General features: G+C 40.4%; 1 protein-coding gene across 3 annotated transcripts in view; it reads left to right on the top strand.

Moving 5' to 3' along the window:
- The window catches only part of ATXN7L1 (ataxin 7 like 1), a 746759-nt gene that overhangs the window by 469043 nt on the left and 259160 nt on the right, over positions 1 to 18556 (top strand). For all 3 annotated transcript variants that reach the window (XM_053716561.1, XM_053716562.1, XM_053716563.1), the window contains one exon: positions 7011 to 7270. In XM_053716561.1, coding sequence (XP_053572536.1) covers positions 7011 to 7270 — 260 coding nt within the window. The remainder of the gene's footprint in view (positions 1 to 7010; positions 7271 to 18556) is intronic.

Here is an 18556-nt window from a genome sequence, read left to right as displayed (position 1 = left end):
AAAAGTGAAAAGTAGACGTCCTTTAGTCTTAAGGACATTACCATAAAACACAATACCATATGCAGGAGTTCATTGGAGTGAAGCAGCTGGTGTTGTGCACAGACCAACTAATTGCAAACCAACTAATCGATTATGAGATTCGTTGACAACTATTTTCATAATCAATTATTATCGATTATGCCGATTAGTTGTTGCAGCTCTAGATGTGTCACTATGTTAATACAGTAGTCTAAGGCATTGCTATACTATCATATTTGTCGGCATTTTGCTGTAACTTTTTATTTTCGATTACACCCACGAAGGGCGGGGCTTAATTTTGTGCGCTCTGTCAACGCATCTATCCCTTCTCTGGTGGCTGCATCGCATCGCTTCCTAGTGCACTTGTGTGATTTTCAAGTGACTAAGGTGCCCAGTACTGGCGGTGTTTTGAGTGGCTCAGGGGGAAGGTAGGAGCCGCAGCAGAGCTGCGGCAGGGTGACTGGGTCTTACAAAAATAGAAAAGACTGTTCAAAAGTAAAACCAAACTATATTTTTTCTAATTGTGTACATATGGGCAATTAACCCTCTGCCTTAGCGCTTATTTTGGATGCACATAAGGTTATAACTTTATTAATCTATAGGAGCGTCTTTCTTAAAGATACAGTACAAAAGTTAAAAAAAATGTAGTTAAAGCAGATTTGACCAAGATTGTTTTTTGTTTAGGTTATCATGGATGACCTTGAACAAAATATGTGCCCTATGTGTTTGGATGCCATTGTGGAACCCCCTGTTACACTATGTGACAATTGTGTTGAGAGAGCCTTACAATTTAAATAGAAAATATTTTTTAATAAAGATATGTCTAAAGATTGTGTTCAAACCAATGAGATTCAGAGTATGCCGCAATCTTCTCCCCAAGCGTCACAGCCTTTAACGTCCGCACAAGCTACGCCATATTCTTCTGCGGCATCTGCTTCTTTCACTTTGCAGGATATATATGTCATCTACCCTCACAGAGGTTTTGTCTAAGTTACCAGTACTGCAGGGCAAACGTAGTAGAGCAAAAGCTCAGGGGGTCCCTGTAACTTCTGATGCTTTGATGGCTATCTCTGATGTACCCTCCCAGGCCTCTGATTTGGGGGGTAAGGAGATCCTGTCTGAGGGGGAATTGTCTGACTCAGGTAGTGCGTTGCCCCAGACAGAGTCAGACGTCATGTCCTTTAGATTTAAGCTGGAACACCTCCGCCTGTTACTTCGGGAGGTTTTAGTGACTCTGGACAATTGTGACTCCATTGTGATTCCTCCAGAGAAATTGTGTAAAATGGACAGATATCTAGAAGTCCCTGCTTATTCAGATACTTTTCCGGTTCCTAAGAGAATTTCGGAGATTGTTACTCGGGAATGGGAAAGACCGGGTATCCCGTTCTCCCCTTCCCCTGTGTTCAAGAAAATGTACCCTATAGCTTACACCATGCAGGATTCTTGGCAAACGGTCGCTAAGGTGGAGGGAGCTATTTCTACCTTAGCTAAGCGTACAACTATCCCTATTGAGGACAGTTGTTCTTTCAAAGACCCTATGGATAAAAAGTTAGATGGTCTCCTAAAAAAGCTATTTGTTCATCAAGGTTTTCTCTTACAACCGATGGCCTGCATTGTGCCAGTCACAACTGCGGCAGCTTTTTGGTTTGATGCCTTGGAAGAGTCTCTGAAGACTGAGACTTCTTTAGAGGAAATAATGGATAGGATTAATGCACTGAAGTTGGCTAATTCCTTTGTTACAGACGCCGCCTTTCAGATCGCCAAATTGTTGGCTAAGAATGCAGGTTTTGCTATTCTAGCGCGCAGAGCATTATGGTTAAAATCTTGGTCTGCGGATGTGTCCTCTAAATCCAAGCTTTTGACTATTCCTTTCAAGGGGAAGACTCTATTCGGGCCTGACCTGAAAGATATAATTTCTGACATTACGGGAGGTAAGGGCCATCTCCTCCCTCAGGGTAAGTCAGCCAAGCAAAAAAGATGGAGTAATTTTCGTTCCTTTCGAAATTTAAGCAGGAAGGGAACTTTGCATAAGCCAAGTCCACCTGGAGACCCAACCAGGCTTGGAACAAGGTTAAACAACCCAAGAAATCCGCTGCTGCTCCCAAGACGGCATGAAGGAGCGGCCCCCGATCCGGCACCGGATCTAGTAGGGGGCAGACTTTCTCTCTTTGTCCAGGCTTGAATAAGAGATGTTCAGCATCCTTGGACACTAGAAATCGTGTCTCAGGGGTATCAACTAGGAGTTCAAAAATTCCCTTCCACGGGGAAGGTTTCTTCTTTCACGATTGTCTGTAGACCAGACAAAAAGAGAGGCGTTCTTACGTTGTGTAGAAGACCTCTCCACTATGGGAGTAATTCATCCCGCCCCAATACAAGGGCAGGGGTTTTACTCAAATCTTTTCGTGGTTCCCAAAAAAGAGGGAACGTTCAGACCCATTTTAGATCTCAAGAGTCTAAACAAATTTCTCAGAGTCCCAGCCTTCAAGATGGAGACAATTCGTACAATTCTTCCATTGATCCAGGAGGGCCAATATATGACTACCGTCGATTTAAAGGATGCATACCTTCACATTCCTATCCACAGGGATCATCACCAGTTTCTAAGGTTTGCTTTCCTAGACAAACATTTTCAGTTTGTGGCTCTTCCCTTCGGGTTGGCCACGGCACCCAGGATCTTCACAAAGGTTCTAGGGTCCTTGCTAGCGGTTCCTCAGACTGCGGGGCATTGCAGTGGCGCCTTATCTGGACGATATTCTGATCCAGGCGTCTTACCAACTGACAAAGTCTCATACCGACATGGTTCTGTCTTTTCTAAGGACTCATGGGTGGAAGGTGAATCTATAGGTTTATCCTGTGTATATTTTATAAAATAAAGTAAATTTTATACAATTGTGTAGATTATTATATTGATCTCCATACCACCCTTAGAGCTTTTTTAACGCTCCTGCACTATTTTAGTTGATTTTATTGGAAGGTGAATCTAGAAAAGAGTTCACTAATTCCACAGACAAGGGTTCCTTTCCTGGGAACTCTAATAGATTCTGTATCCATGAAAATCTTCTTGACGGAAGTCAGAAAGTTAAAGATTCTGAATACATGCCGAACCCTTCAGTCCAATCCTTGGCCTTCAGTGGCTCAGTGCATGGAGGTAATTGGATTGATGGTGGCAGGAATGGACATCATTCCATTTGCTCGTTTTCATCTCAGACCTCTTCAACTGAGCATGCTCAGACAGTGGAATGGAGATTATGCAGATTTGTCTCCTCAGATAGTTCTGGATCAGGAGACAAGAGTCTTTCTTCTTTGGTGGTTGTCGCCGGATCATCTGTCCCAAGGGACGTGTTTCCGCAGACCTTCATGGGTGATAGTGACAACGGACGCCAGTCTACTAGGATGGGGTGCAGTCTGGAATTCCCTGAAGGCTCAGGGTGTGTGGACTCGGTTGGAGTCTCTACTTCCCATCAATATTCTGGAGTTGAGAGCAATATTCAGTGCACTTCAAGCTTGGCCTCAGTTGGCCTCGGCCAAATTCATCCAATTTCAGCCAGACAACATCACAACTGTGGCTTACATCAATCATCAGGGAGGAACAAGGAGTTCCTTAGCGATGACAGAAGTATCCAAGATAATTCGGTGGGCGGAGACCCACTCTTGTTATCTGTCAGCAATCTACATCCCATGGGTGGACAACTGGGAGGCGGATTTTTTGAGCAGACAGACGTTTCATCCGGGGAATGGGAACTCCATCCGGAGGTCTTTGCCTCCCTGATTCTCAGGTGGGGCAGACCGGAATTGGATCTGATGGCGTCTCATCAGAATGCCAAGCTCCCGAGATACGGATCCAGGTCCAGGGATCCCCAGGCCGAACTGATAGATGCCTTGGCAGTGCCTTGGTCGTTCAACCCAGCTTATGTGTTTCCACCGTTTGCTCTTCTACCCCGGGTACTTGCACGGATCAAACAGGAGAGGGCTTTGGTGATTCTAATCGCTCCTGCGTGGCCTCACAGGACTTGGTATGCCGATCTGGTGGACATGTCCTCTCTGCCGCCGTGGAAGCTTCCATTGAGGCAGGACCTTTTAATTCAGGGACCCTTCCATCATCCGAATCTAGTTTCTCTGCAGCTGACTGCTTGGAGATTGAACGCTTGATTTTATCTAAGCGAGGGTTCTCTGATTCGGTCATTGATACCTTGATTCAGGCACGAAAGCCTGTTACTAGAAGAATTTACCATAAGATATGGCGTAAATATCTTTATTGGTGCGAATCCAAGGGCTACTCATGGAGTAGGGTTAGGATTACCAGGATTTTGTCTTTTCTCCAAGATGGATTGGAGAAAGGTTTGTCAGCAAGTTCCTTAAAGGGACAGATTTCTGCTTTGTCTATTTTGTTACATAAACGTCTGTCAGATGTTCAATCATTTTGTCAGGCTCTGACTAGAATCAGGCCTGTGTTTCGACCAATTGCTCCTCCTTGGAGCTTGGATTTAGTTCTTCAAGGGGTTCCGTTTGAACCTATGCATTCCATAGATATTAAGTTATCTTGGAAAGTTTTATTTTTGGTTGCAATTTCTTCTGCTCGCAGAGTTTCTGAGCTTTCAGCTTTACAATGTGATTCTCCTTATCTTATTTTCCATTCTGATAAGGTGGTGTTACGTACCAAACCTGGTTTCCTTCCTAAGGTTGTTTCTAATAAGAATATTAATCAGGAAATTGTGGTTCCTTCATTGTGTCCTAATCCTTCTTCTAAGGAGCGTCTGTTACATAACTTGGACTTGGTCTGTGCCCTTAAGTTTTACTTACAGGCGACTAAAGATTTTCGTCAATCATCTTCTTTGTTTGTTCTTTTTTCTGGAGGACGTAGGGGCCAGAAAGCTACGGCTACCTCTCTTTCTCTTTGGCTGAAGAGTATCATCCGTTTGGCATATGAGACTGCTGGACAGCAGCCTCCTGAAAGAATTACGGCTCATTCTACTAGGGCTGTGGCTTCCTCATGGGCATTTAAAAATTATGCTTCTGTTGAACAGATTTGTAAGGCTGCAACTTGGTCGTCTCTTCACACTTTTTCCAAATTTTACAAATTTGATACTTTTGCTTCATCTGAGGCTGTTTTTGGGAGGAAAGTTCTTCAAGCAATGGTGCCTTTCGTTTAGGTTCCCTGTCTTGTCCCTCCCTTTCATCCGTGTCCTATAGCTTTGGTATTGTATCCCACAAGTAAGGATGAAATCCGTGGACTCGTCATATCTTGTAAAAGAAAAGGAAATTTATGCTTACCTGATAAATATATTTCTTTTACGATATGACGAGTCCACGGCCTGCCCCGTCATTTTCTAAGACAGGTCTTTATATTTTGTTAAACTTCAGTCACCTCTGCTCCTTGGCTTTTCCTTTCTCTTCCTAACTTCAGTTGAATGACTGGAGTGGGAGGGAAGGGAGGAGCTATATATACAGCTCTGCTGTGGAGCTCTTTGCCTCCTCCTGCTGACCAGGAGGCGTAATCCCACAAGTAAGGATGAAATCCGTGGACTCGTTATATCGTAAAAGAAATACATTTATCAGGTAAGCATAAATTTCCTTTTCTCTTCTGGCACCTTTTATACCCTGATATTTATCCTACTGTTCCTTGTTCCCTCGGCAGAATGACTGGGGGAAGTGGGAGATCTATTTAAGCGTTTGACCGGGATGTCTTTGCCTCCTCCTGGTGGCCAGGTTCAGTATTTCCCAACAGTAAGGAATGAAGCCGTGGACTCTACTTATACAGAAGTAAATTAAATTATCTGGTAAGCATTATTTATGTTTTTCTCCAGAGTATATAGATGAGTTTGGAAATTCTAGAGAAATGGTTATATAATGCATTATGATATTTAGTCGACTAAAACAAAAACAATTCAGATGACTAAAACTAAATGGCATTTTAGTCAAAAGACTATGGGGCCAAATTATCCAGCTCCGAATGGAGTTTGATGCCCCTGTTTCGCCGGAAACAGCAGTTATGCAGCATTGTTCTAAAGACTGCTGCTCCATAACTTGTCCACCTGCTGTGAGGCTGCGGACATCAATCCGCCCGATCCTATACGATTGGGCTGATTGACACCCCCCGCTAGCAGCCGATTGGCTGTGAATGATTGACACCCCCTGCTAGCGGCGATTGGCTGCGAATCTGCATGGGGCGGCATTGCAAAAGAACTGCTTGTGCAATGCTAAATGCCGACAGCGTATGCTGTCTGCATTTACCGATGTGCGGCGGACATTATACGCTACATCGAATCATGCCTGCTCGCACTTACATAAATTGACCCCTATGACTAAGACTAAATCAAAATTTACTTTCAAAATTAACATTGTTTTACAGTCTAGTGAGTATCAGTATGTTTTCTGCATTATTTACTATTGGCTCTGGCTTATATATATATATGTGTGTGTGTATATAGATAGGTAGATAAACATGACTTTATAAGGCAAAAAACATTTAGCTGTATCTTACTGGATTCTCAATATTCTATATTAAGTTTATAATAAGTAAAAAGTTTAGTAGTTGGATCTGAATGAATGTATAAGCTTACTACTTGTAGTCCAGCGTTTGTTGTATTGTCCCTATTATATTAATGCTTTAATATTAATAATGAATTTATTTTCATTATTAATTTTTGTTGTTACCTTTTTCTCGCCAGACTTTCATTTTTACCCCCACCCAAAAAAAAAAAAAAAGCATTAGTGTTGATCACACACCTGGCTTTTTTGTACTTATTTTCTTTCATGAGGCAAAACAGAAATCTTCCTTTGCTGGTTTTTGCAAGACCACAAACCTTGCATCCAAATGATTTCTTTGAGAAAGATGGTTGTGGTCTCATAACGTAATGTTTTTTTATTAAAGAAAAAAAAACGGCTTGCATCAAATGAGTAATACATTTGAAACCACACTGTTAATACTAATATACAATGCATGAAGCACTGTTTAATACAATCTTAAACATTTTTTGCATTCTGTTTTCCAGTGTCCCTGTCCCAGTAGTCAGCCTCGAGAAAATCCCAAACCTTGTGAAAGCAGATAGTGCCAACATTAAAATGAATTCTACCACCAACTCCTCTTCCATTGTGGCATCTTCAGTTTCGTCTGTGACAAAGCAGCCCCCGGTCCCCAAGCCTGTTCCTCCATCACCAGAGAAAATCCTGAATGGGAAAGGAATAGCTTCTCTCGATAAGAAGCACCAAAATGGCACCAAAAGCACTAACAAGCCCTTCAAGAGACTTTCAGGTAGGTGGTGTTTTAAAAAATGTAACAATATCCCATTTGTAAATAGTGTGTTGTTATTCTTTTTAATAATGCTTGTGTGACCACTTCACTGTTTATTTTTATCAAATAAGTTTGATCAGCCATTCAGGAAGCAAGACAGCAATGCAGTTGTTTTAATTTGTGAAAATAGTATGATGATGTTTTTGATATCAGATACTTTAAGGTTACTCTTGATATGAATGGGTTTAATTATTTTGCTTTACACCGTGTTTGATTTTATGAGATGTAGAGTCTTGTTTGTCATACATGCTTGTAACTGACACTCATTCTATCTGATGAAGTGGGTGGTAAGCCTGAAATGTGCTGTTGACCATTTCATAACAGTGTACAAACGCATTGTTTTATGACAGGTGTGCACTGCTCATTGGTCTGTATAGTGTGGAGTTGCTGTACCCCTGTTCTAAGAATGAAAAGTGGTGCCCACACTTGGTGCAAGCTCTTTCAGTTCATATGTACTTTTCACAGAAGAAAACTTTCTTGATCCCTTTCCGAAGGACAATTCAGCACTGAAATACCAAGCTAACCTCTTCTGAACAAAGGATTTATACAGCCTGTGTGGACCTCATCAGCGGAGCTACAACTATATCCCTCTAAGGCACAATGGGCTATGTACCATGTCTAGTTGTCTCTGTCACCCTTTGAGAGACAGAATCGCCAAGGATTTTCTGCATACAAATAGAACCCTTAGCCCACTGTGCCAAAACATACGTCTGTGGTTTGTTGTACAGATACATGATGAAAGTCCAGGAGCTGTTATTTTAGCAACACTTTTTTAGTTGACTTTGAAGTCTAATATTGCTTTCGAAATTTGAGTGCAATATATGTGTGTGAATGTATAAGAGAGAGATCTATACACATACATATTATTGAATGCCCATCATGACTGTAATGTCTTTTTTGTTCCTGTCCTCCAGAAATTTGGACATAGGCTTTCCCGTGTTTGCTTTCTTTCTCCCAGTTTGGCCTTGAAACCTAGACATGCTTTAGACTGCCTCCATGTATTCTGGGTCACACATGTAATGCTTCAGAACTTTTCTCACACTATTTTTTGCAGTTTTTAATTTTCAGTGTTGTGGTGACATTGCCACATTGGATGTATCTTGCAGTGGAGATAGAGGACAAGCTTTTTCCAGGATCAGGAACTTAAATGGATTCTTTTGGAAGTAATATGGTTGTCATGTTTGTGTTAGTTAAGGTAAGGACCCTTTTTTAGATATTTACTGTAATTTGTTGGGAAAGTGCAAAGGTCAGAACAAGATGGTTGCTCATTTTTAAACCAGGTTATCCTGTAGCCCACTGGTTTTCAAAACTGTCATCGGGCCTCCCTAATATATTAATTAAATGATTAATAAACATGGTTATTTTATCTGCTCTCATCCATGGTGATACTGAAAATCTGGCCTGTTGGGGAGGCCTGAGGACCGGTTTGAAAACCAGTGATAAAGTCTTATCATGCTGGACTATATATATATATATTGTTGTATTACTAGCAGTAGTTTAAATGTATGGACAGTATAGTTGTTTAGATCCAAGTTCAAGAAATCAGCTATTGTATAGTCTATTGAATTGAATAGCATTGAAGTTTGCTATTAGAAAGAATGCAGATATGTTACAATGTGTTCTTACTGTAGCTAGTAGAGGTAAATTAAAGAAATCATGGTCAGTGATTTCAGATTTAATGGGGGGTTTTTCTATTTGTGATGATGGTTTAAGTTCTCCTAACTTTCACACTTGTTAAAGGGACAGTCTAGGCCAAAATAAACTTTTATGATTCAGATAGAGCATGTAATTTTAAACAATTTACTTTTATCACCCATTTTGCTTTGTTCTCTTGATATTCTTAGTTGAAAGCTTAACCTGGGAGGTTCATATGCTAATTTCTTAGACATTGAAGACCACCTCTTTTCAGAATGCATTTTAACAGTTTTTCACCACTAGAGGGTGTTAGTTCACGTATTTCATATAGATAACACTGTGCTTGTGCACGTTAAGTAATCTGGGAGCAGGCACTGATTGGTTAAACTGCAAGTCTGTCAAAAGAACTGAAATAAAGGAGCAGTTTGCAGAGGCTTAGATACAAGATAATCACATAGGTTTAAAGTATATTAATATAACTGTGTTGGTTATGCAAAACTGGGAAATGGGCAACAAAGGGATTATCTATCTTTTAAAACAATAAAAATTCTGGTGTAGACTGTCCCTTTAAGGCTCAATTAACTGATTATTAGCTTTCAGAATCAGAAGATTTTGAGCAAGTAATTCTAGGTGCAGAATGAATAAACCTGAGATTTCTGTTTACGCATGCCTTTTTATCTGGAAGCATCATCAAAACTTTCATAACATTTTTGGGTCCCTTATTCAAGAAAGCTAGAAGATTCCATAGGTCATCTACAAAACTTTTGTGTCTTCCAAGGATTGACTGAGTCTCATTAAAGTATTACTTCTGATTGCTCAGATGCACTGCACTAACTTAGATGTTTTGTTTGTCTTTTTTTCACCTGACCAACATCATCTTGTTGTATAAGTTTCCAGATTTAGCCTAGTAATTTTGGACAGGTTGTCTCCAGTCCTAGATTTTGTCAATACACCTATTTTAGGAATATTGAGTCATTGTTAACCTTTCAGCAAATATTCTAAGTGAATCTTGAATGTATTTGACTGGAAAACAAATATTATTATAAAGTTATTGACAGATATGTGGAATGTAGAACACTCAGATATTTGTGGAACCTAAAAAAAAGGATTTCCCTTCTAACCTAAATGGAGACAACATATGGATTATTTCAGCCCAAAACAGTATCTGATAAAATGATTGTGAAAAAGGAAGTGTTCAAAACTGTCATATCTCTGTAAGACCAGTAGCAGATTTGATGACTACAGAAGAAAGAAAAATGATAAATGTACTTTCTTTCTAATGACACGATGAGTCCATGAATCATCTAATTACTAATGGCAATATCACTCCTGCCCAGCAGGAGGTGGCAAAGAGCACCACAGCAAAGCTGTTAAATATCACCTCCCTTCCTTCCCACCCCAATCATTCTCTTTGCCTATGTTAGAGCAAGGAAGTAGTAAAGTTAGGTGTTAGAAAAGATTCTTCAAGAAAGTTTTTTTTTATTATTTTTTAAGTAGTGCAAGATTGTGCTGCTTTGTCCTAGGGTGTAGCCGTAGTCCATATCAGTCTCTTCAGTAGAGCAGTGGTGGCTTTAGAGCAATGGGAACTTGTGGGACATAATTCTCACTGCGCCTCCCATATACTGATGCTGCCCTAACTCTGAAAGCCTGAGCAAAATTTCTCAGCTTTTATCTCTTTTTCCATAGGTTCAAGTGAGGAAGAGGACCTCTCAAACCTGGTGAGCTGCCTTGCTGTCTGGCAGAATTATGAGGTAAGTGCGGACTTTAATTTTTCTGGGATAATAAAGAAAAAGTTTGGGCACTTTATTTACAAGTGATGGGACATATATATATAAAGGACTCAGTAAACGTTTGGGCACTTTATTGCAAAAAACATAAATTCTCCTATGGATAACAAGACATTATGTAGACAGCTTGGATGCAGGCACTGGCGCTGAGGAGTAATGTAGGCTCTGGGTTTTAGGTGTTTTTCACTGCTCCCGGCAGTTTTACTTTAGAAACAAGATGCCGACCGGGAGATTTTTTTCTGAGACGCCCATGATGGGCGGAGCTATGAGGGGCGGCAGTTTGTGTTGCGTGCCACTTTTCCATCACTTCCTAGTGACCGGAGGGAAAGAGAGTACAGTCTAAATTTCGATTACGCATGTTTTTCTAAAAGCATGCGTTTCTAGGACCGGAGACCGGTTTTCTATAACTGCTGCCAAGTCCGGATTTTTTGCTAGATGGAACGGCTTCTGCACAGGAAGAGCCGCTGTCAGCAGGGCAGGTAGGCACCTCAGCAAAGTAAGCTGAGTTGTAGAGGTGATCAGCAGTATTGTTTAGTTATTTAGGCCTCTCTGCATATAAAAAATAGAAAAGTTGCGGTTTAAAATTTAAAGTGACAGTAACGTTTTTCTGTTTTTAATTTTTATTTAAAAATTTGATCTTTTGGGGCGGAGCTTGGCCGCGCAGGGAAATGGCCACTTAAAAGGACAACATACACTCATTTTCATATAACTGCATGTAATAGACACTACTATAAAGAATAAGATGCACAGATACTAATATAAAAATCCAGTATAAAACTGTTTAAAAACTTACTTAGAAGCTCTCAGTTTAGCTTTGTTGAAAAGGTAGCTGGAAAGCCCACTGCAAGTGGGAAATAAGACACTCCCCCCTCCCCCTTCTTTTGCATATGAAAAGGCCCTTTACACAAACAGGAGCAAGCTGGAGAAAGTAGCTGACGGTATTCACATAAAACTTTGGGGCTTGGTTAGGAGTCTGAAAATCAGAGCAATGTTATTTAAAAATAAGCAAAACTAAACATTTTTAAAAAAAAAAAAACTTCATGGGCTATATAAATAGATCATCTACAAAACATTTATGCAAAGAAAAAATGAGTGTATAATGTCCCTTTAAGACACCAGCTCCTAGGCCCCACTACCCTAACGTAATAAAAATAGCTACTTAGCCGCCATAAAAAACGAGCAGGGAGTTTCTGCAAACAACTAAGAGTGCACCAAGAGAGGTCTTAGGAAGGTACAGCGTAATAAGGGAGCCATACGTGGAAGGAAAGCCAAGAACGGCACTTGCGGCCTCCACGCTGCGAACGGAAATGGCTCTTGACACAGAGAGGGATTCTCAGCATAACAAGCTGTGGCGGGAGGTGAGAGCGGGCTCTGTATCACTGCCTGAGTTGTAGGAGAGAAGGGAAGAGGATAAGATATCCTATACGCACAGAACCATAGGCAGTCTCATCGCAATTATACAGAGCAACAGCAGGTTACAGACGGGAGTTGCGCAGGAAAGCAGATTCCTCAGCCCTGATCTCTAATAGCGCCTAGCACACTAATAACACTGTGTCAGGGGGATAAAAAGCAACAACAGGGGGATTAGCAAGATACACTTTGTTAGGAAACCCTGCATACAGAGAAGCATTCACCCCATGAAATATACATATCTGGCTAACTTAACTGCAGAGGTCTAGACCTCCCACAGCAGAAAGTGCAATTAGAGTTGCTCAGCTATAAGAAACACCTGACCAGCGTATACTAGATCCTGCACACTCCAGCTCTCTGGCACAGCTTTGCTGCTGCGTTCACAGTGGTTAACCACTTCACTAGAACATCTCCCTTTCTTTTGCTCTCTCCCTGCGGTCATGCCTGGCTGCAAATTAAATAGGCCAGATAAACGCAACTAATCCAACAGTACCTAAAACCACAGGAGTCAGTCCCTACAAATCCAACAATGGATCGAATAACAAATCAAGAGCCTGCGGCACTACAACAATCATCACCTGCCTCGGCGACCAATACATAACTAACCAAAGATGACCTAAGAGCTCTTTGTACAACGGATAATATAAAGGAAATTATTGGAAAAGTTAAAAGTTGGTACGGTGAACTTAAAAAAGTTTTGTCAAAAGTTACTAACAGAGTTTCAGCCTTAGAAGAGAACCACAATACCACCTTTATTGATATAAAACATATGTCTAAACTAGCCTATGAGCAAGAAGAAACTATTCAAAACTTGCTTGAGAGAGTTGAAGATCTGGACAATAGGGGCAGACGTAATAATCTACGCATATGCAGTGTCCCAGAATCAGTTCAGCAGGCCGCTATAGAGGGATACCTCCAAGACCTGTTCAGCAGCTCTCCTGACATTTGTATTGAGAGAGCGCATAGAGCCCTACGAGCAAAGCCACCGCTAAAAGCACCACCTAGGGACATAATCTTAAAACTCCTCAATTACAAGATAGAGAAGAAATCCTCCGACATGCTAGGCAGAAACAGTTCACCCATGCAGGCAACCATATACAGATATTTGTGGACCTTTGCCCGACAATGCTTCAGAAGAGAAGGGAGCTACATGTCATCACATCAGTACTAAGAGAGCAAAAGATCCCATACAGATGGGGCTTCCCTGTCAGCATTATCGCTACCAAAAACAATGCTACTGCCATATTTAAAAACCTGGACGACCTCCCCCACTTTAATAAGGTCCTGCAAATCAACATTCCACACCCGGAAGGAGAACAGTCCTGCATCAGAGAGAAACCACAGCTGGACAGCCCCACTTACACGGCATCACAGATGGAACAATCAAATCATCATTCCCCAACAGGGGTGCAATTAACGGACTTGACAGCCACCTGACTCGGGGCTTTCTCCAACCTGGACTGATCATCTGAGCGTGCTTTTGTAGCTAAAGGTCGTATATTTATCTTAAGTTAAAACATGTTTCAGAATATGTTTTGGGGGTGGGGATACTACCCTTATAATCGAGTTTACTGTTATAATACTTATGATTGCTTATTGTTTGTTGTATTATTACAGCAACAGTTTATATTGTCACTTTTGACTCCTGACTGAGAAGGATTTGAGAATCATACACTGCTTCACTGTTAGTTTTGTTAATAGAACTATTGTACGGTCTGTGAGGCCTGTATTAGTATAGTACTGCCGGTTAATCACCCCAGACTACAACACCACTACCTAAGAAAACGGGCACTTTTGAGACACAAATACACAATCCTACCAAGTAAGCCTTGAGTTATCAAAACAGGAAGATGTCAAATTTGCACCCACTCACACTCGCAACTGTGAACGTAAAAGGCTTAAATAGCCCGGAAAAAGATCAGTGGTTTTCAGGGACTTATACAAAGCCACAGGTGACATTCTTTTTTTGCATTAAACTCATTTTAAGAGAGGTAGAGAGCCAAGATTTCTAAACCACAAATATAGATCCACATACCTGGCCTCGGGCACCTCCAAAAAAGGAGGAGTGGGTATTTTATTTAAGAACTCAGTTCAGTTTCAGGCCACATACATAGAAAAAGACAAAAACAGAAGATATATAATCTTGGTAGGTCTCCTATTTAACAGACCAGTTACGCTGGCGAATGTATACCTACCTAACAAAGATCAGCACCACCTTTTTAAAACCATATGTCACTCACTTTTGGTACATGCTAAAGGGACATTGTTTCTCGGCGGGGTCTTCAATCTGCCACTAGAGCCACAGATAGACACATCCACAGGAACTACTAGTACGCCTAAGCGAGTGATTAAGATTATTAAAAATTATATACACCCACTGAAATTACATGATGTGTGGAGAACAATAAATACACATACCAAAGACTACACATTCTACTCGAACCCACACAATACGTTTACCAGAATAGACTACATACTTGCTGATCAGACAGGTCTATCCATGATCACAGAATCCAAGATTCTGCCCATCACATGGTCAGATCATGCCCCTGTGCAATGTGCAGTAGACTGGCCAGACATACCACATAGACCTTATATATGGAGGTTAGATGAATATATGCTGGGGAACACCCTAACTAAACAAGCAATAGACATCACCCTAGGTAATTATTTTAAAGAAAATGACTCAGAGGAAATAACCCCATTGACTGTTTGGGAGGCACACAAGTGTGTAGTTAGAGGGGAATTCATAGCCCATAAAGCGAGAGAAAAGAGAGAGAACAGACACTTCCTAAACTCCACTCTGGCACAAATAGGATGCTGGGAAAAGGAGCATAAGCGAAGCCCACAATCCACCGACATACTAGAATCCTTCACACGAACCAGACAATCCCTTAAGAATTATCTCACAAAGGAATTTCAAAGAAAATCTGCCCTACTAAAACAAAAATACTATGGGGTAAAAGACAAGACAGGCTCATCACTGGCAAAAGCTTTGAGACGACTCCAACTTAACACACATATCCACTACATTAAGGATACTCAAGGGGACATACACAAAGACAGTAAATATATTGCAGAGACATTCAGACAATATTATACATCTCTGTACAACATACAGGACACAACCACACCACAGTGTATTGAGAATTCCCTATTGGATCTAGATTTACCTACACTAGAAAAAAAGGAGTCTGAATGCTTGGACCTCCTTATAACTATAGAAGAAATAAAAAATGTGATAAAAACAATGCCCAGTGGAAAAAGCCCGGGCCCAGAGGGATTTAGTATGAAGTATTATCCAACATACCCACAACATCTTTTATCTCCCCTAGCAAACATGTTTAATTCGCTCCTAGTCACAAACGTTTTTTCAGAAACCATGTTAGAATCCCATATCACCGTCTTGCCAAAGCCAGGGAAGGAACCAAATAGACCCGAGCATTTCTGTCCGATTTCATTACTGAATTCGGATATCAAAATTTTCGCTAAAATCTTGGCCAATAGAATAAACCAATTCTTACCCAAACTAATAAATACAGATCAAGTAGGTTTTATACCAGGAAGAGAGGCAAAGGATAACACCCTAAAAGCATTGCAACTTATATCCCATGTTAAAAACAACAAAATACCAGCGGTCCTGATCTCCACCGACACAGAGAAAGCTTTTGACAGGGTAAATTGGCTATTCTTAAAAGCAGTAATGCATAAAATGAAATTCGGAGACAGATTTATTAATCATGCTTTCTCTCTTTACACACGTCCTATGGCCAAGATTAAGGTAAACGGTCTGTTAGCAGACAAGTTTTACATTAAAAATGGAACAAGACAGGGATGCCCACTTTCACTGGTACTTTTCGCATTATCCATAGAGGTGCTGGCACAAAAAACTAGAAACAATGCACAGATCAAAGGTATACAGATAGGCAACTCTGAACATAAATTAGCGTTATGCGGACGATGTCCTACTTACACTCTCGGAAATAGAAATGTCCCTGCCTACAACCCTAGAAAAATTTAAAAGCTATGGAAAAGTGTCAAATTTTCTAATAAATGCTACAAAATCGGAGATGCTGAATATAACATATGGATAAACTCTGTTTCACCAACTAGCACAAAATTGTCCCTTAAAAATACAAAAATTAAAACTTAAATAACTGGGTATCTACTTAGCACCAGACCCCAAAGTAATATTTCAGGCTAATTATAAAACCCTAGAAGTCGCCTTAACCGCAGACCTTTCGATCTGGAGGAACAAGTCTATCTCTTGGCTAGGCGGAATAAATGTAATAAAAATGAATGTCCTTCCCAGACTATTATATTTGCTACAAACTACCCCCATTCAACTTCCACACCAAAACCTACCTAAAATTCAGTCATTAATAGAACAATTCATATGGCAGGGAATTAAACCAAAAATTGCAAAACAAACAATGTACTTACCCAGAGAAAGGGGGGGGTTGGGAGTCCCAAATATACACGCTTACAAAACAGCAATAGCCCTACAAAAACTAATAGAGTGGTGCACAAATAATAACCATAAGCAATGGGTCCAAATAGATACACATATTGGGACTGAACAATGCCGGAGTCGCAGCGTGGCTCCCCGCTATGCAGAGGCCTGCAATCATACAACAATACCATACCAGCTGTTAGATGAGTTCTTTCAGACTTGGGACAAATTGACAAACACTTCTCACATATCCAATGTCCTCTCCCCCATGCTGCCTATATGCAACAACCTTGCTCTCCCGTGGAACCACAAAGACACTCAGTTGGAGTCTGGGAGTCACATCAAAAACAGAATCATATCAATATTCCTTCAAGACAGGAAACCTAAATCACTGGCAACCATTTCAGAAACCCACCCAGATATACCTATAAATTGGTACTCCTACACACAAATATGTCACTTCATAAACACCCATCCCAGAAAACAGTATCTGACCAGAAAATTAACCCATTTTGAAACACTCTGCCTATCCAACACTACCCCCAGACACTTAACTTCTATATGATATAAAAGGTTATTGATATTAGATACACAAAAGCTGCCCGCGTATACTAGAGCGTGGGAAAAAGAATTGGGAACGGATATAGCTGTAAAGGATTGGCAAAAGACATTCCTTGCAGCTAAAAAATCATCAATCTCTGTTAGAGTATTGGAAACAAATTACAAATTCCTCATGAGGTGGTACCACACTTACAGCAGACTACACAAAATATATAAAACAGCAAACAACAAATGCTGGAGGGGCTGCGGAGAAGAGGGTAGCCCAACACACATATAGTGGAGCTGTAGCAGACTTGATACATTCTGGTTGGGGGCGATTAGACAGATGTCTGATATAATAGAGAAACAATTGCCAAACGACCCATTAATCCTCTTTTATCTATCTCTCCCTAAACTCGGAAATAACATAGCCAGACTCCTACTGACTTTGATGATCAATAGTGCTAAAACGTTAATCCCAAAATACTGGACGTCGAACGCGACTTCTACAGTTATGGAATGGAGAACACAAGTAGAAAATCTTCTCCAGATGGAGAGATATCACCATTTACAGTCAGGAACCACAGAAACACATGAATTAATTATAATCATGTGGAAACAATATATCCCTAAAACTTAATGAACAGTAGCGCACACCAAATGTAAGCTTAGGCACACAACATAAAGAGGCTAGACCCAGCTTATAGATTTCTACATTCCCCACTTAGAGATGTATATGTGCTTTGAATCTTGTTGACAGTGTAAAGATGGTTAGATATTTGTTAACTAGACACGTAGTGCCCAGAAAACCTAATCTGGACTTTAGGAAAAATCGGCATTCATGACAGAATTCAAAATAGCTCAAATATTACTATTACATACATTCTAAGCCTGAAACTGGGTTATGTTGATCTTATGTTGCCTGGACTCTGTAGATGCTTTTACCAATTGCAAGAAGAAATGTGGACCGGAGTACGACATTGAAAATAGACTATGCATGGATTGTGTTATTGGACAGACGGCAGCCTGCAGCACAAAGTTAATATGCAATATTGTATAATCCTAAGTTATGTGCTTTGTTCTTTTACTTATTTACCATATGCCATGTATGACATTGTTATAAATAAAGCTCTTTTAAAAACTTATAAAAAGATACATTTTTTTTTTTTTTTTTTGATAGTTTGATCCATTGTGAGTTAGAATGGACCAAGAGGCTTTGCAAAATGTCAATTGTTCTTTATGTTTTGATGCCAATGTGGAACCACCAATCCCTTTCTGTTCTTCATGTATTGAGAGAACTTTAAATTATAGGGATAAACTTTTATTCTGAGCCAACATTTTCTAAGGCGGATGCTGTTCAGGAGTCGAATGACAATGTTCAATATATGCGCCAGCTTTCTCCTCAAGCGTCACAAATTTTAC

Source organism: Bombina bombina, chromosome 6 (genome assembly GCF_027579735.1).
Source record: "Bombina bombina isolate aBomBom1 chromosome 6, aBomBom1.pri, whole genome shotgun sequence".
Taxonomy (NCBI): domain Eukaryota; kingdom Metazoa; phylum Chordata; class Amphibia; order Anura; family Bombinatoridae; genus Bombina; species Bombina bombina.
This window is presented reverse-complemented; position numbering and strand designations above follow the sequence as displayed.